General features: G+C 59.0%; 1 protein-coding gene across 8 annotated transcripts in view; it reads left to right on the top strand.

Moving 5' to 3' along the window:
* Nucleotides 1–3,481: 3,481 nt before the first annotated feature.
* Nucleotides 3,482–18,236, top strand: part of SPEG (striated muscle enriched protein kinase) — a 48,165-nt gene continuing 33,410 nt past the window's right edge. For 5 of the 8 annotated variants that reach the window (XR_014143368.1, XR_014143369.1, XM_081813545.1 and 2 more), the window contains exons 1-8: nt 3,482–3,559; nt 4,607–4,649; nt 5,576–5,605; nt 6,184–6,273; nt 6,357–6,693; nt 9,482–10,785; nt 12,608–12,751; nt 13,067–13,249. Coding sequence is in view for 6 of the 8 variants with exons in the window: in XM_081813545.1 (XP_081669671.1) it covers nt 3,527–3,559; nt 4,607–4,649; nt 5,576–5,605; nt 6,184–6,273; nt 6,357–6,693; nt 9,482–10,785; nt 12,608–12,751; nt 13,067–13,249 (2,164 nt within the window). In the remaining 2 variants the exon portion in view is untranslated. The remainder of the gene's footprint in view (nt 3,560–4,606; nt 4,650–5,575; nt 5,606–6,183; nt 6,274–6,356; nt 6,694–9,481; nt 10,786–12,607; nt 12,752–13,066; nt 13,250–18,236) is intronic. The other 3 variants (XM_081813547.1, XM_081813548.1, XM_081813546.1) reach the window with 3 other exon arrangements.

Raw genomic sequence — 18,236 nt, 5'->3', positions numbered from 1 at the left:
AGCAGGGAGCCCGATGCGGGACTTGATCCCGGGACTCCAGGATCATGACCTGAGCCGAAGGCAGTTGCTTAACCAACTGAGCCACCCAGGCGCCCCACCATCACATCTTTTGATATATCATTTAAGTCCCATAGCAACCCTTGGGAAGCTGGTACAAAGGATTAAACGACATTTCTTGTTGTACAGATAGAAGGTGGCTGAGCGGGGATGGAAGGAGGTCTGTCCTGCTGCAGAGAACTATGTGCTTAACTACTACGCCCCTTCCACACGATTTGGGGGAGGGCAGGGCTTTGCTTTGGTGATGGTGGGGGACTGACTGCGTGAGCCTTGTTTCATCCTCCTCTTATTGCCCCTCCCCCCCAGTACTTGCCCAGTTCCGGGTCTTGGTCAGGGGCAGCTGGGCAAGCAGCTTAGCATTGCTCAGACTCACTCATGGAAACTTTTTCAGTTGGGATCCACAGCAGGAGGGCTTCAGGGTTCTCGAGGAAGCCCAGCCGGGACCTGGCTGCAGAAGGAGGCAGCTTCCTGGCTGGGACTGCTGTCTGGCTCGGCAAGACAGGGTGATGCTAAGGTTCCTGGCACTCTTGAAGCCTCAGATGTTTGCTCAAGGATGGAGGGATATCAGCCTGGCTTGGGGAGGCCGGGGCCTTGAGAAGACAGGTGGGCAGCAGACTGGAGAGTCTGGAGGATGGGACATAGGAGGGTGGGATTTGGGGTACAGAAATGAAGAAAGCATAGGAATAGTGAAGACAGCAGACATGCAGGCTCCTTGTAGAATCCTTAACATGGGTATAGCACCCCATTTCATTATTTAATCTTCTAAGCCCAGGTTACTGTAGTGATGGTTACACATAGGAGAAAACTGTGGTTCCAAGAGGGAATTTACCTGAGGTCACATGGCTAATGAGGTGACAGAGCCAGATCTGTAGGGGTTCGGGTCCACGTTGCCTGTCCTTAGAAAGAGAAGCACAAAAAGACTAAGGCCAGGATTTGTCATCATTAACCATCTTTCTCCCGACCACATCCCCAAAGCCATCTTCTGGCCCAGTCTCCTAAGATAGGCGGGCATTCCTCTCTTTCAAAACATCAGGCTCCCACCTGTGTGGGCTAAGGAGCTATGTGCAATTCAAGTGACCAGAACAAGTGCCATTCTCAACGCTTGGGACATGTGTGGCTGAGGGGGTGTGGGGGCCTAAAGGGCAGGGAGTAAGGAGGAGAGGGCACAGCTGAGAGAAGGGGCAAGCTGATAGTGCTCGCCATGTTAGTTGGATGTTTCATAGCCAGAGTCCGGAAGACTCTGGTTTCAATCCGAAGGGCCAAAGGTCAACAGATAGGCGTGAACCATGCTAGGGACTTCAGGGCATGGAGAGGAGAGGTTAGAGACAGGGAGAGAGGGCTTCTTCAGGCAAGGAAAAGGTGGGGAATGCACCAGAGCCTGTGTTGAGGGATACTCTGCAGTTATTTTTTTCACCAGGAACTTGGAATATCTGGATGAAAAGCCAGGAGGAAACTAGTATGGAGTTGGGGATGGGTAGGGAGAGTGTTGCCATCCATTCATGCCCAGTTCTCATCAGGGACTGCATGAGAGGGGGATCCCTCAAGTTCCTGTCCTCCTAGAGATCACATCCTAGTGAGGGGAGATAGACAACGTGCAATAAACACATTAAGTAAGTAAAAATGTCACCATGTGTCAGAAATGCAGAGCAGGATAAGCAAAAGGGGGGGGGGGAAGGGAGAAATTGGACTTTCCAGGCAGGAAAGAGAGAAGGCAAAGAGGAGGGGAGTGGGTCCATCTGGCTCAGAGGAGGGTCTGTGTGAGAGATCAGGCATGGCATGATGAGATGGGTTTTCTCTGGAAGGGGAGGAAATAGCAGAGGGGCACAGCTGCCAGCCATGGAGGGGGAAAGAGAGCAATCTAGGGCCAGCTGGGGGTGGCCCACCCTGCTAGCATGCCCCAGGCCAGCCCTGTGGGGGTGAGCAGTGCAGACCCAGAGCAGGAACACAGAATCCCACAGGCCTGTCCTCGGCCCAGCTGTCCCGTCACTCACGCCCGCTGCCCATTGGTTATTTTTGCTATGGAATGTGCCAGCCCCTCGGATTCTCCTGGGGAACAGGGGCTCAAGTTACCCCCTCTCCTCACTCAGCTCCCCCATCTGTGAGTGGGTGTATTTGGGGGTGGGCAGGGAAAGGCCTGCGGGTGTCCAGGGTCCTCTGGCCAGGACCGATCTGGACACACACGTGTATGCTCTCAGTGCTCATCCCCATTCATGTGTCCGAATGTGCAACATTTGCCTTTGGGGGCCTGGGAAACAGGACCTCCTGTATGCACCCAGAATGTACAAGACACGACTTTAAACTTAAAAAAAAAAGGGTCCATAAACTCACATAACTTCAGAAGCCAAGTAAAAACTGATAGTGTGTGGCACTACTTGTGTATGCTGGGATGGGGATTTGGATCTAGAGGACAGTAGAGACACAGAACCTGTGTGGCTCTGGCTAAGTGATAGGACTTCTCTGAGCCTCAGTCACTTGTCAGTTAAATGGAGCCAGTTCAGTGTTCATAAGGGGTTGTTGTGAATGAGGGAACATTTGCAAAGTGCCTGGCACTTAGTAAATGCTTAAAAAACTTAGTTATAATGATTGTTGGGGGGGAGGGAGGGGAGAATTGAGTTTCCCCCTTGGCAATGAGCGCAGGGTGCAGAATGGGAGGAGGACAAAGAGAGTTTGGTGAGTATGCTCACCTGTGAGTGAGAAGGTGAGTCGTATTTGTGACTAATAGGAGTACCTCTGGGCACCTTAGCTGGGGTGTGTGTGTGTGTGCCAGGGGTCAGGGACAGAGGACCCACCATCAAGAAACTCTAGGGCCCTCTCCGGCTCTCCCGAGGAGCCTGGGGGTTTTCATAGTCTCGGTTCCTTTCAGCACGGAGCCCCCACCCACCAGGGCCCTTGCCCAGTGTGTGACCTAGGCGCCCCCATCCGGCGCTGTGGCCCTGCGGCGCGTTCGGGGCCGCGACGAGTTTGGTACTGCCTGGCACAGTGTAGTGTGCGCATGTTTGTGGAGTGAGCAAGTCGAGATGCGGCTGACCTTCCAGAGCGGCCCCGCGGGAGCCGAGTGGGGGTGGCGTGGAGGCCGCGTCCGGCTGCCAATGAGACGGTGGCCCCAACTCCCGTAGGGGCCGCTGCACCCCCTTCTGTGCCTCAGTTTCCCCATGTGCCCAGGGCCCAGGAGGCAGATGCGGGGTGTGGGTACCCGGAGGCAGGAGAGCGCCGCCCCGGGGGTCGCAGGGGAGCAGGCCAGGGAAGGGGCGTCAGGTGGGGTGCAGGCCGGCGGGGGAGGGGCGGGCTCTGGGCGCCGCCGCCGCCGCCGCCTTCCCCCCGCCCGGGCTCCCGCCGCCCCACAGCTCCTTCCGCCACCGGCGCCGGCTCCCGCCCGCTCCCCCGCTCGCCCCCGGCCCCGCCTCCGACTCCGCCCCGCCCCCGCCCGTCCCCTCCTCGCCCGGCCGCCGGCGCGGCCCCCTCCCCCGCCATGAAGAAGCTGTGGGTGAAGAAGCGTTTCCAGGTGAGGGCTCCGGGGGCGGGCGGCGCCGGGAGGGGGCGGGAAGGGCTGGGCGCCCCAAGGGAGGGCGGGTCACCGCGGCCGGGCCCCGGGGGAGGGGGCGCCGGGGCCGCGCCCGCGCCACCCCGCCGCGGGGGGCCGCGGCCGGGCGCGCTCCGGGGGGCTCCCCGGCCTGTGTGCCGAGCGCGTCGGCCTCTCCCCGCGCCGAGGGGCAGACCACCCCCCCGCCCCCCGCCCAGGCCCAGTCGTCCGCAATCCCCCGCGACCCCCCGGGGAGGCCCCCGCCACAGCTTCGGCGCGTGGAGTGCCCACTGGCTTCTTTGCCTCCTGGTCTCCCCTCGTCTCCGTCCAACTCCGGCCTCCCGCCCCGGCTTTCCCCAGCCCCCCAGTCTGGAGCCTTCCATCTTCCCGAGCTCCTGGAAGCCACGCACAGGGATCCGCGCCGAGCTCAATGAATTCCCCAAGCCCTCCCCTGTCCTCGGCGTACCCAGGCCTCCTTCCTGCATTCGTGAGGCTCTGGCCCTTGGGGGACCTTGCCCTCTGCTCCCCCATCACCCTCCCTGCCCGCTTGACACCTATTTCAGGTATCTGTCCTCCCCACCCCCCCACCCCCCCCAGCAGGAATCTGTGTCCTCGTCCCTCCAGTCATCCAAGCATCCCCCACCTCCATCTCTTCTTTTACGTCAGTCAGCCTCCTATCTTGTCTCCTAGCTTCTATCTCTGGGGAGTCGCTCAAGTCCCCAGTCCTGAGAGCCTCTGTCCTCGGACTCCCAGCATTTGACCCGCAGCTTTGCTGTCCTCTCTTCTTCCTCCTCTGCTCCTCCCCAGAGCCTAGCTGGGTAGCCTGGAGCTCCTGCTAGGAGGGCTGAAAGGCAGGGAAGAGTGGAGACATTCCCTCTGGGGGAAGCTGGCAGCTCTTTCCATGACCCTCCTACCCTTCCCCAAGCCTCTGGAATGAGTTTCTGTTTAATATAGAGGTTTAGATGGGAGGTAAGGGACAGCAGGAGTGAGCTTTCCTCTCAACAACTCATTCTGGCTTTTCTCTTTCAGAAAACCGGCCACTCCCGCCGGGCCTTTGGCCGACTCACCCATGGTGCGTGGACCTGTACAGGCTCCCTGCTCTGGCCCATGCCCACTCCTTCTCTTGGTCCATGTCGCTTCATGCCTCATGCCCAGGCCCTGAAGACAGCCCATGAGATGTGGGATCCCCCAAAACACATCCATACCCACTCAAGGAGGTGCCCTGTACCCTGCAGCTGTGGGGTGAAGGGGTGGGGGGAGAATCTCACTAGAACATCCCACCATGGGCCTCTGCTCAGGGCGCTCCATCTGTGGGGCCAAGTGGGGATGAGCTCACTGTCCTGCTTCGGCATCCAGCATATGGCTCCTGCTTGTCATGGCACTCATAGAGAAACTGAGGCACAGAACCAGTTAGAATCTTGGACAGTTAAAAATATGCCCAGGAAACTTGGCTTGTAGCCTAATCACTGGGCACTTTTGAGAACCATTCAGCAGTAGAAGCACAGGATCAGGAAGAGCATACCTGTCACATCATGATGCAGAACAGGTCGGGTGGGGGGGATTGGTTTGCAAGGAAGGGTGAAAGCACAATGCAAATCTTTTTTAAGAGAGGGTGGGCTTGACCCCTAATGGGGGGCCTGGGTCTGTGAGTGGGCAGAGCACAAGCAGGTGTGTGTGTGTGCGTGTGTGCGCGTGGCCAATGGCAGCACCAGTAAGAGTGCCAAAGGTAGGGAATCACTGGGGTAGTTGGAATAACCACTCAAAGCCTGTGCGCCCCGCCCCCCAGCTGGGCACAGTGGGAGCCTGCAGGCTGTCAGGATGAGAGATGCTCTGCCCATTCCAGGTGTCTCCCTTCCCCTGCCCATCGCCACAGGGCATTTCTGGGCACTGGGCACCCTCACGCCCCCTCTGTCCTGCCTACCCACCATGCCCTGCCCCACAAAAGCTCTGATAACAGTCTGTCCATGTCTCTCTCCTGCTGCTCCTATGGAAGCGAAGTTTTCCGCTCCTGCAGAAAGCAAAGTTACGGTAGGAAACTGGCTCCTGCCCTAGCCCTCCACTCCCCCTTCCTCCCTGCCCGACCCTGGCCTCTCCTCACCCTGCCTCAGCTGCACCCTGATGTGTTCCGGCTGGTTTGGGGTGGAGGACAGGCTGGCCCTGCGGTTGGTCGAGTGCCCTGACAGTACAACTCTGAGGTGACTCCCCTTTGTTCCTGGGGTACCGGAACCCAAAATTTAGAGCCTTGGAACCTAGGATCTTGTTATTTGGGGGATGCACAGGAGATATGCTGTCACTGACAGGCGACGATGGGGAGGGCTGAGACCCTGGTAATCCAGCAAGGGGCTGGGAGGGGCGGTGGCAGGTGGCCTCAAGGGCCAAGGAGGCAGGCGTGAGTCACCAGGGGCTCGGAGGTGAAGCCACGGGACTGGCCTGAGCAGCCCAGCATGGGCGTGGGGACGAGCGGGGTAAGAGAGGGGAGAAGATAGGTGTGGCAGCCCCGCCATGGGTAAGATGGAGCCTGCTGCGGGGGAGGCGGGAGGAGACACAGGGAAGAGTTGGAGTCAGAGGGAGGAGGGCCCTGCCCACACAGACCCCTTCTTCTCTAGACTCCGAGACGGGCGAGGATGACATCAGCGATGTGCAGGGGACCCAGCGCCTGGAGCTTCGGGATGACGGGGACTTCAGCACCCCCACGGGTGAGCTATCTGGGCTGCTCCAAGAGCAGGCAGGCGGGCTTCCCCCAGGAGGTGCCTGGGGTTCACCGTGCTCCTTTCTCTAGGGGGCTCCGACACCCTGGTGGGCACCTCCCTGGACACACCCCCGACCTCCGTGACAGGCACGTCAGAGGAGCAAGTGAGCTGGTGGGGCAGCGGGCAGACGGTCTTGGAGCAGGAAGCGGGCAGCAGGGGTGGCTCCCGCCGCCTCCCGGGCAGCCCAAGGCAAGCACAGGCAACCGGGGCCGGGCCACGGCACCTGGGGGTGGAGCCGCTGGTGCGGGCGTCTCGAGCTAATCTGGTGGGCGCAAGCTGGGGGTCAGAGGATAGCCTTTCGGTGGCGAGTGACCTGTATGGCAGCGCATTCAGTCTGTACAGAGGACGGGCGCTCTCCATCCACGTGTAAGTAATGGCCTCACCCGGGCCCGCACTCTTCCGTCCCACCATGCCGTCCCGCACTGCCCCTCACCACTCCGTCAGCCTCTCTCCCCTGCACCATCCGTCCCTCTGTGCACTTCACCGCCCCTGCTGCCACCCTGGCCCCGGCTACCTACTCTGTCCTCCCACACCGCATCCTCCCTCCTTCTGTGCCGTCACCACCCACAGCCTCCTGCTCCCACCTGTGCCATCGCCATGGTCTCGTGGACCCCTCTGTCCCTTCCTCATCCCCTCCAAGATCTCCACTTTCCCAGGGGCCCTCTCCCACCTTGCCCATTCAGGCTGCAGTTGTCCCCAGGATTCCCCGCCCCCCCCCCCAGGGCCCCCTCCGTGCCTGCTGTCTCAGCAGCTGCTGTCTTTTCTTCTCTCTGCACATTCCTGTTCCCATGTGGGCCTTTTTCTGGGAGGAACGGAACCTTTCTGCAAGGCAGCTCCCGGGAGAGCAGGAGAGCAAGGGAGCATGAGCGTGGCCGGGAGAGAGAAGAGAGTGAGGTGGTCAGGGAGTAGATGGGGCCAGGGGCCTGGGAAAGCAGGAGGATGTGGGCTGTGTGGGAGGCAGGGGCGGGCAGGGAGGGCTGGAGTCAGGGGGCTGGGGTGGAGGCAGAGGGCTGGGACTGGTGCAGGCTCGGAGCACGTGAGGGCCTGGTGGGACATGCCTGTGCAGGGGTGGGGCGGGGCGGTGGTGAAGGTTGTCCTGGCAGGGGGTGGTGAGGAGCCTGAGCGGAGCGGAGGTGTTGGAGTGAGGCTTCGGAGCCGTTTTTTGGAGATTTGGGGGCTGGCAGATACAGGAGGGAGTGCTATAGTAGAAGAGGGGAGTGGCTGATGATGGAGGTATTGGGGGGACTTTGGGGGAGCTGAGAGGGACCTAACTTGTGATGGGTATGGGTGTGTGTGTGGGGGGACCATCATGGAGGAGAGAGAAGGAGCCTGGTGGGGGAGGCTGTTTTGAAGGTGGTTGGGGTGGCTAGTGGTAGGCAGGGGAGAGGTCTGGGGCAGGGGAGGCTCCCTGGCTTTATGTGGTTGGTATGAACCAGGCGCTCCTGAGCCCTGGACTTGCCTTTTCCTTCCCTGCCTTCCTTTGCCAGGCCTCAGCCTGAGCCTGGAGTTGCTATGGCAACTTCTGAGGAACCCATTTCCTTAGTGATGTCTGTGGTACAGAGGCTGGCCTAGCGCTCAGAACTGCCGGCAAGAGGCCTCCTCTGCTGTCCCCGATTTCTCTCAGATTTCTCTAGGAGCCTTAACCCAGTTCCCAGAAGCCATTCCTCGGGGACTCTGCTGTCCTTCCCCCAGGGTAGACTCTGCCTCCCCGCAGGTGGCTGGCTGAAGTTCTGTTCCCTCAGGGCACGGTGGATTGCCATTCCGCACCTCACCCCTCTCCGCGCCCCCCCCACCCCGAGTCAGACGTGGGGCCTGTGGGGGGGGGGGCTGGCTGCCCCAGGTAGTCCAAAACCGCCTTCCACTCAGGCACCCCTAGAACTTCTGCTGTGGCCAGTACCCTATTTCTCGTCCCTTCCATGCCCTCAGAATCCTAGACATTTGGAGGGAATAAGGACTCAGGAGTCAAACTGCCTGGGTTTCAGTCCTGGCACCAGCCATTTCCTAGCCATGTCACCTTGGTGAGGCACTTTACCTCTTAAGCCTCAGTTTCTTCATCTGTAAATGGAGACAGCTGCTAGCTCAGAGGACTGTTGTGAGGATGACAGGAATGAATGCATTTTAAGCCTTTAGTATGCGCCTGGCCCCCAGTAAGGATTCAGTGAGCCATTTCCTGAGTTTTTATTAAGCTCTTTAATGTGTCAGGTATGATGTTAATATCTCAGATTCCTTTCCTTGCTTGATGTGTCCCCCAAGAGTCCAGAGGGAGGATACTGAGGCCCAGCTCTTGGGCAGCAAAGCTCTGTGGTGAGAGGGGTACTCTGAGCTGACCAGCTCCTTCCCTCTTCCTCTTCTCCCACACCCCTTCTTCAGGCCCACGCAGTAGTTATTTCTGAGCTGAGTTATTCCTGAGCATACCCCTTTGGGGAGCTTCTGTGCTGGGGGGGTGGGGGTGGGGGTGGGGCAGAGGTGGCAGGGTGGTTTCAAAGGACTCAAGGTAATTTTCCCAGAGGCAGGACAAAGTCAAAGGCCTGTGGTAGGGGCACTTGATCAAAGGGAAGGGGAACCTGACTCTTCTAGTCTCCCACCCCAGGGACCTCAGCTGCCACCTGCTGTGTTTGCTGGTGAGGCACCTCAGGTGCTAGGGGGACCCTGAGATAGGGCATCGCTCCCGGAAGGCTAGTGCCTGTTCTTCTAGAGGTACTCCTGCTGAGGATGGGCAGGGCTGTGGGGGCCAGTTGGGGGCAGGAATGAGTGGGAGGCTGCATTCCTGAGAGGGCCCCGCCCCACCCAACCCTCCTGCCTTTCCTCACCATTTCATCCTTTGGGTCCTAAGCTCATTCTTTTCTCTCTCACCGCTCCGTTCTGTTTCTGCTGTTTCCCAGCTTCCGGGGCTGGGGGGAGGGGGCTGGCCAGAGCCCCAGGGGCTGAGTCTGTACTTGGGCCCAGCCACCAGCCCAGTTTTCTGGTGCCAGGGCTGCCAACCTCTCCCCAGCAACTGCTCTGGCTGTTCCTTCCTTGGGGGGGGGGGGAGGGTCTGACCCATGTCACCCCCAAGCCTTCCCAGCATGCCCCACCGTCCAATTCCTATCACGAGCTGAAGGTCTAGGAGGGGAGACCCCTAAATCTTCTACCCGTCTTCGTCTTGGTTCTGCAGCAGTGTCCCTCAGAGCGGCTTGCACAGGGAGGAGCCTGATCTTCAGCCTCAGCCGGCCAGTGAAGCCCCTCGTCGCCCCGCCCTACCACCTCCCTCCAAATCCGCACTGCTGCCCCCACCGTCCCCTCGGGTGGGTAAGCGGACCCCGCCGGGACTCAGCGCCCAGCCCCCGGTCACCCCCACATCGCCCCACCGGCGCACTCAGGAGCCCGTGCTGCCCGAGGACGCCACCGCCGAAGAGAAGCGAGGGAAGAAGTCCAAGTCGTCGGGGCCCTTGCTGGCGGGCACGGCGGAGTCCCGGCCCCAGACGCCACTGAGCGAGGCCTCGGGCCACCTGTCGGCACTGGGCCGCTCGCCCAGGCTGGTGCGCGCGGGCTCCCGCATCCTGGACAAGCTGCAGTTTTTCGAGGAGCGACGGCGCAGCCTGGAGCGCAGCGACTCACCGCCGGCGCCCCTGCGGCCATGGGTGCCCCTGCGCAAGGCACGCTCGCTGGAGCAGCCCAAGTCCGAGGGCGGAGCGCCCTGGGGCACACTCGGGGCCTCGCAGGAGGAGCTGCGGGCCCAGGGCAGCGTGGCCGAGCGGCGCCGCCTCTTCCAGCAGAAGGCGGCCTCGCTGGACGAGCGCACGCGGCAGCGCAGCGCGGCCTCCGACCTCGAGCTGCGCTTCGCCCAGGAGCTGGGCCGCATCCGTCGCTCCACGTCGCGGGAGGAGCTGGTGCGCTCGCACGAGTCCCTGCGCGCCACGCTGCAGCGCGCCCCGTCCCCTCGAGAGCCTGGCGAGCCCCCGCTCTTCTCCCGGCCCTCCACCCCCAAGACCCCTCCAGCCGAGAGCCCCGCCGCCGCCGCCTCGCCGCCCCCTCCGAGCGTCGCGGGGAAGCCCGGGGACGAGCAGGGGAGGCCCAGGAGCCGCGGGCCGGCGGGCAGGACGGAGCTGGGGGAAGGCCCGCAGCAGGAGGTTAGGCGCCGGGACCAGTTGCCGCTGACCCGGGGCAGAGCCATCCAGGAGTGCCGGAGCCCCGTGCCGCCCCCTGCCGACACCGATCCCCCTGAGGCCAGGACGAGAGCACCCCCGGGTCGGAAGCGGGAGCCCCCAGCGCAGGCCGTGCGCTTCCTGCCCTGGGCCATGCCAGGCCAGGAGAGCGCTGCTGTGCCTCAGACCTTGGAGAAGAACAGGGCGGGGCCTGAGGCGGAGAAGAGGCTGCGCAGAGGGCCCGAGGAGGACGGTCCTTGGGGGGCTTGGGACCGCCGAGGTGCCCGCAGCCAGGGCAGAGGCCGTCGGGCCCGGCCCACCTCGCCTGAGCTGGGTAAGGCCTCGGGGAGGGCCGAGAAGTTGCTGAGAGCTGGGTGGGAGGGTGTTTGGGGAGAGCTGCGGGGCAGTTGCGAGGGTGTGGTTTCACAGGGAAGCTACAGACCCAGGTTCGAGTTGAGTGAAGGATTGTGAAGGTCCTTGTGCTAGAACTTGCCTGCTGGTGAGGCAGCGAGCGAGTGTGTTTTGGTGGAGGCTGAGTGGAGCCGTGAGCAAAGAAAGGTGCCCAGATGCCTGTGTAGGTGCCCTGGGTCCACTGGGCTGCTGGGTCGAGGATCTAACCGTGGTGGAAGGCAGTGGTGGAAACCTAAGGAGCCCCTCCAAACTCCACCGCTCTGTGTGGGAAGAGACGGAAACCTATCTCAGTAAATAATGTCAGGTCCCGGGTAGAGGCGAGCTTTGGTCCAGCTCAGCTTCCATCCCGGGACTATCCCCTGGCCCATCCGTAGCCACGAAGATTGGACCCAGTCTTTCAAGCTAGCCTCTCTCCCATCCTTGAGTCCTTGTATGGCTGAGCTGACTGTGGGCACATGCCAGCCTGAGTGTCATCTCCTAGTCCTCCTGTGGATGGTGGCCACCATCCAGAATGCCCGTGCTCCTAGTTCTGCTCACCCTGAACACCAGCCTGGGGTCCACTCCTGGATGGAGGCAGAGGAAGCCATCCTCGGCTTGCTCCCACCCCTTGCTGCTTCCCAGGCCAGATGCCTCTGCTCACTGCACCCAGGACACCTGGTCAGGGTCTCTTTCATTGCGCTTACCACCTTGGATTTTTCATCATCAGAATTACTTTATTTTTCACTTAAGGATTACCATCTTAAAGTTTTTAAAGATAATTAGGTACCTGCCCATCATCCTTTTAGCTCCATACAGGCACTGTGTGTCCCGGGCGCTTAGGGGCGTTATTTTATTTAAATTTGTATGCCAGCTCTGCAAGAGGTTGGGTGTTATTTATCAGCTTCATCTTACAGATAACAAAACAGAGGCACAGAGAGGTTATCTAATTTGTCCAAGGTTATGGAGCTAGAAAACAGCGTAGTTGGGATTCTCACTGCTCCTTTGGCTACCTACCAGACTCTACCTTGTCTAGCTTGTAGAAGGTCAGAGTTCGAAAGTACCCAGAGGGATCCACTACTGTGGAGCTTCAGGATATCTTTGTATGCACAAGCTTCCTGTAAGCACTTCTTATGTCTTGCCATCTCCCTGGTACTCATACAGAGCTTAGCGTGCGGTAGGTGCAGTGCTACTGTTCGGTGGATGGACGGGATCAAAGCTGATTCATGAGGCTCTCAGACGGCTACCGGGACCCAGCCGCTGCTCCCTTTTTTGAATCCGGGGGCATCACTAATTTGACAGTTTACCCCATGTTGCCCTGTGACGGCGGTATTATTGCTTAGGGCTTGGGTTGCTGTTCGCTTGTACTGTCTGTTTGGAAGCTGGTCATATCTGTGCTACTGCTAAGAGCGCTTGCATGAAACAGGGCCTGATCTACCCTCCGCGGTGACTGATTTGTATAGACACGCACAACACAGTCCGGGCCTTCCTCCAGAAACCACGGTGACTGTGGCTGAAGTTGAGAAGCCAAACTAATGTAGAGTCCTGGCTGCCCTGTCCTGTTTGAGAACGCCCCCCCACCCCGTCTTTTTTTCCCTGTCTCAGGACATTCAGGAGAGAGACCCCTTGATCCCCCAACCCCCACCTTCTAGAAGCCCTCCTCCCTGGGTTTGGCTTTCTAAGATCCGAGGATGCCATTATCCACTCTCCCCCTGAGTCATCCCCACAGGGACCGTGTCCCCTTACCCTGTCACCCATGTCTCCGGCAGAGTCTTCGGATGACTCGTATGTGTCCGCTGGAGAGGAGCCCCTCGAGGCCCCTGTGTTCGAGATCCCCCTGCAGAATGTGGTGGCGGCCCCAGGGGCAGATGTGCTGCTCAAGTGTATCATCACTGCCAATCCCCCACCCCAAGGTGAGCTCCAGGGCTGGGCCCAGGCTATGGTTGAGACACAGAGAGGGGGAGGTAGGGGAGGAGGGACATCTGCTCCATGGGGCTGGCCCGACCCCTCTGTGTGTGTTACGGGAGATTTCTCAGAATCCCCCGGGAGAGGGGAGGGCAGACCTGGGCTTCTGTGAATGGGGCAGGCCGGGGCGGGGGCAGGGGAGTCCTCAGGATTCCCTAGGGTGGGGAGCAGAGTGGTTTGGGCTCTGTGTGGGGTGAGGGGAGATTTGCCCCAGTGGACCGCTGTGGGCCATGGCAACCAGTCACACCACTCCTTCCCCACAGTGTCCTGGCAGAAGGATGGGTCTGCTCTGCGCAGTGATGGCCGCCTTCTCATCCGGGCTGAGGGCGAGCGGCATACCCTGCTGCTCCGGGAGGCCCGGGCGGCTGATGCCGGGAGTTACACAGCCACCGCCACCAACGAGCTGGGTCAGGCCAGCTGTGCCGCCGCGCTGGCCGTGAAACCTGGTAGGGAGCCTGTGGGCCCCGGGTCCCGGGTGGGATGAGCAGTGACCCGTCCCACTCCCGAGCCTAGAGCTCAGGCTCTCGGCCCGCGTGCACCGTCCGTTCTCACGTGTCGGCTGCTCTCCTGGAAGCATTCCAAGTGGCCCACCCTCGGAGCGGGGGCCAGATTCCCAAAGGCACACCCCAGGCTGGCCAATTCATGAAGTCACTGAAATTTGTCTTCACTCATCCTCTAAATGCCATCCTCCCTTGGCATTTCCCTGAAAATGGTCCTATGGGGAAAGCAAATTCTCCTTGAGTTTCCGAGAAAAAGAATCTCCCAACTCAAAGGGCTTAAAAGCCATCAGGAGCCTTCTGAGGTCATTTCCTCTAGAAGGGTACCCCTCCCCCCACCCAGTAAAAAGGATGCTTTTAAGTTCCACAACCCTTCCCCACTCCCTTGGTCCTTCTGTTGAACCCAAAGCCCTAAAGAGAAGGTAGCTGAGAGCACCTCTCTGGAGATGGCTGTGATTGAGGCTGCCTTGCTTTCTATTTTTACGAGAGCCCTCACTTGGTGTTGGACTACTTCCTTTGGGTGTAAGCCCAGTTTCTTTCGGGTTCAGGGTAGGGCTGGATTGGTGTTAGTGTGCATGGCTAGTTCTGCCCATTCAGGTTGCTGGGCCTGACAGTGTGCTGATCCTGGGCAGTGGGGGCACGGGAGGTGAGGCTGGGTAGGGGGGTTCTAGAAGGAAAAGACACAGACTCAGCCCGCAAGGATATTAGCTCTGGGTCATCAAGATCGGTCAGAGAACCTAAGTTGGAGGACAGTGCAGGGCAGAGGAGCATCAAGCAGTGGGTCAGTGTTATGGGGTGCTGGATTGAGAGGCGCGGGGGCCCTGAAGGACATTGGGATGTAGAGAGACAGCAGAAGGGGCTGGGTGTGCCTGGACCGGGAGCAGCCACGCTGTTCCGTCCCTTTCTCTCACTGGACAGGATAGGAGGTTACAGAGCCTGTCTTGCTGTGGGCCCAGGACTTCCGTACCTTCATGATAAGGGTGATTTTGGTGGTATCTCCCCTGAGCCCCAGTCCTGCCTTTGATCCTTTTGTTTGTACCCATCTGGCTTTGCAGAACAGCAGGCCTTCATCTTCCGTAGCTTACATACCCCTCCCAGGAGCCTGTGTTTTAATCTTTCTCCTTTTCCTCGCCCCTCCCACCACGCTGAATCATGCCGTCCCTCCAGACATGCTTCCGTCCTTCCATCACCTCTGGGATCTGGCTTGTGACTCAGCTCCCAGCTCTCCTCAGGGGGCCTGGGGCTGGCTCCAGGACTCTGGTCAATACCTGGCTTGGGCTGAGAATTGGCAAGGAGGCTGGGGGGTGGGGTGCCCCGATACTGGCTTGTGGCCATTTGGGAGCCTTTTAAGGTTGGGAAGGAGGCTTGGGGCAAGGCAGTTGTCCGCACTTGACTGGGAGCTCTGTTTGTAGTACCAAACCTCCCTGCCTTTCAGTTTCTTCATTTGTATAATTTATTCTACCATCCTCACGAACAAAAGCAAACGTGTGAATGGGCTTTATGTCAAGCTGTAGACAAATGTTAGCTGTTAGTGTTATTAAGGGGTGCTGTTGTGCCCAGGTTTCCATGAGGCTCCAGAAAGCTGCCTTTTCCTTTTCTGCCCATTCTTCAGACTGTGTCTTAGGGACTCCTCCCCTGCCCTTGCCAGGCCTGTGGCCCCAGCTCCTCCATATTTCCCAGCCTCTGGGCCCTAAGCCCATCATGGCATGTCTGTGCCTCCCCTCCCAGCCCACCCTGGGGAGCCAGAAAGGCTTCATCGCATTAGTCAGTGGCACTGGGCTTTGCCCCCAGAGAACAGCCCCCATAAGTCATGCTGACTCGGCCCCAGGACTCTCTTGGCGGAAGCAGACTTTCTTCCCCTACAAGGCACTGTTTAGTCCGGAGCGGCTGGACAAGGGCCAGTGGACCTGGAGAGCAGTGGAGTGGGTGGAACCAGGGGGTGGCACAGACATTTGGCAAGGGCGGGGGTCTCGGGCCTGGACTGTGTGCAGAGTTGGGGGGCCGCTAAGAAGGGGTGTCAGGCAGTGTGGCTGCAGGCAGGGGGCAGGCAGGAAGGGGGATCAGCTAGCTGAGGGAGAGTGTCTGATAGGAAGAGGCCTCCTGGAACCACCTCCCTTTCTTGTTCCTTTTTTTTTTTAAAGATTTTATTTATTTATTTGACAGAGAGAGAGAGACACAGCGAAGAGAGGGAACACAAGCAGGGGGGAGTGGGAGTGGGAGAAGTAGGCTTCTTGCCGAGCAGGGAGCCCGATGCGGGGCTTGATCCCAGGACCCTGGGATCATGACCTGAGCCGAAGGCAGACACTTAATGACTGAGCCAGCCAGGTATCCCCCCTTTCTTGTTCCTTAATCCCCCACCCTAGAGCCCTGAAAACCAGGGCTGGCTGCACAGTGCCCTCTTGGGGTGCCCAGCCCCAAAGGGCCTGCTTTGGAGACCATTACTCAGGCGCTGTGGTTTAAGGGCAGGGTCTGGTTCTCATCACGCCCCAGCCCCAGGCCCCTTCCAGCCTACTCCAGCCAGCCCACTGAGTACTTCCGCTGAGGCCACAGTTGTTCTCCCAAAGGGTATGTGTGTACTGGGGTGGGTGGTTGGGGAGTGTGAGAGGTATGCTTACCTGAAGCTGAGCATTCTTAGCTGCCCACATCTGTCACACAAGCATTTACTGATACAGCCTGGCTGCCAAGTTCTACATCTCTCTGGAGAGTGTCCTTTCACACCTCTCCTCTTATTTGAGCTACATCACCTCATATCTATCCCTTGGAGAAGGACATGATAGGTGGTAATATTCCCATTTTACAGATAGGAAGACAGAAACATGGAGAATGAAGTGACATGGAACTAGCCCAAGGCCAGCAACCTTTACTGAGCACTTATAATCTGCCTAGGGACGTTGTAAGCAACAGGTGATTTCGGGTGCTGGAAATACTCACTTGTGAAGCAAATAAGCTTAGGTGGATGACAGATGAAAAGAACATGAGTAGTTAGCATCTAGTGAGTACTTCCTACATACCAGGCCCTGTGTTGATTGGGTTACCATATTTACTCTTGCCCTGGGTGGTAGGTTCTGTTATTATGCCCACATTACGCATGAGGGAGCTGAGACTTGGAAAGCTTCAGCAAATTGCTCTAGAGAAATGCTGATCAGTAGAACTTTCTGGCATGAGGGAAATGTTCCATATGTGCCCAGTCCAGTATGGTAGCCACTAGCTACGTGTGGCTGTTGAGCTCCTGAAATGTGGCTAGTGTGACCAAGGAACTAGATTTTTTTTTTAATTTCCATTTTAATGAATACTCATGTAAGTAGTCTCAGGTGGCTAGTGCCTACCCTGTTGGGGTGCTCAGCTCTAGGAGCAGAGGGCCAGTTGGGGGCCGATCATGATGTGAAGCCCTGTCCCTGGGTCTCCCAAACCTCCACTCCTTACTCTCCCCTTCCCTGCTACTTGGAAGAGTTTCAGGGTTAAGGAAGAATTGTGCTCATGAGCTCACGCTGGGTGGCCAGGGGTGGGGGGGTAGAGGGGGAGGGAGGCAGAGACTGCCGATGCCCTCTGTGGGTGGGTCCTTCCTCTCTGGACTCCCCATCTCCACTGTGGCTGTGATCCTGCTTTGTCTCCCTGCATGCCTGGTGGGAGCACATTCGGCTCACCTCCACCTTGGGCCCTGACAGGAGGCCCTTTGGGTGCTGGTCAGGAGGAAGGGGGATATCGGGGCTCCATCCTGCTGCCTTCAGTCCTCCCTCAAGCACAGATCTTGTATATTTGAACCCAAGGTTCTAGCATTTTTCAGCTGAGACCTTGGCCTCTTCACATTTCCTTAGCTGGCCACAGTTTTCTCCTCTGTGAGGTGAGGGTCCGTATACCCCTTGGGCAACTTACTTGGTAAGATTTATGAGGCTCTGTGGGAATGAGGATGTAGCTGAGGACCTTTGGGCCAGAGGATATGGCTTTTCAAACTCATTCTGGTCCCACCATATGACTGACACTTAACAGAGTTTGGTTATGGGGGGCCAGAGAATAAAAGGAAAGGCACCAGCGTCTGCCCCTGCCCTTTCTCCTGGCCATGGCTGCTGCGGAATTACAGCTTCTCCCCTGTGAAGGCAGGAGCTGCTGATGGATGGGGGGGATCTTGGAATGCCACATGGCCCCATTGCCTATCCTTGAAGGGGGTTTGGACAGCATCTGAAAAAAACAGCGTGGTCCCTTGGCCAGACTCAGCCCTTCCTCCCAACTCCGGTCTTCCAGAAGCAGGTTGGCCCCGCGGGGTGTCTCCCAAGGCTGCTCCCTCAGAGTGGGGGTCATCATGCTCAGCCTGTCGAAAGAACAGGCACCTAATCTCCTGTGGGTGCCAGCGCTTTATCTAACGCGGAGCAACCCCACGTAATCGTGCGTGGGGAATTAACTGTCTCTATGGCTAGCTCAGGCCGGCTGGCAAGTTCTCTCTGCTTCCTTGTCCATTTGAAACCAAAACAGAAACCTCTTCTTCTCTGGAGGGGGCAGTGCCCACAGCAGCACCCGTGGGTTCCCAGCTGCAGGCCGGCCTGCGTCTCCCTTTTCCCTCGGCCTCGCTGTCTTCCACGGTGGCGTGACCGCAGCAGACGTTTAGAGGAATCGCCTCTGGAGACAGCGCCTGTGGAGTGCGGGTTGGGAATGGCCGGGCCCCGCATGTGAGCTGGTTAATGCCCGCGTGTCACCCCTTCCCTCCCTCCGAAGCCTCGAGGAGCTTCCCTTCGCCTTTAGAGTGAAGGCCCCACTCCTGAAGCTGACCTCCACTGTCCGGACCTGGGGACGACCCGAGGGCGTCTGGAGGCCTCTGAGGCAGTGGGAGGCACCCACTCTAACTCTCAGCTTTACCCAGTTCGGTGGCCAGCATGTTGAGCTACAATGGTCTGCATGTTCTTGCTGTCTCTGAATATTTGCTCCTGCAGCTTCCTCCTCTGGA

Source organism: Leptonychotes weddellii, chromosome 3 (genome assembly GCF_054177405.1).
Source record: "Leptonychotes weddellii isolate Sample4059 chromosome 3, ASM5417740v2, whole genome shotgun sequence".
Lineage (NCBI taxonomy): Eukaryota > Metazoa > Chordata > Mammalia > Carnivora > Phocidae > Leptonychotes > Leptonychotes weddellii.
The sequence above is the reverse complement of the archived record's forward strand: the minus strand, read 5'-3'. Positions and strand labels throughout refer to the sequence as shown.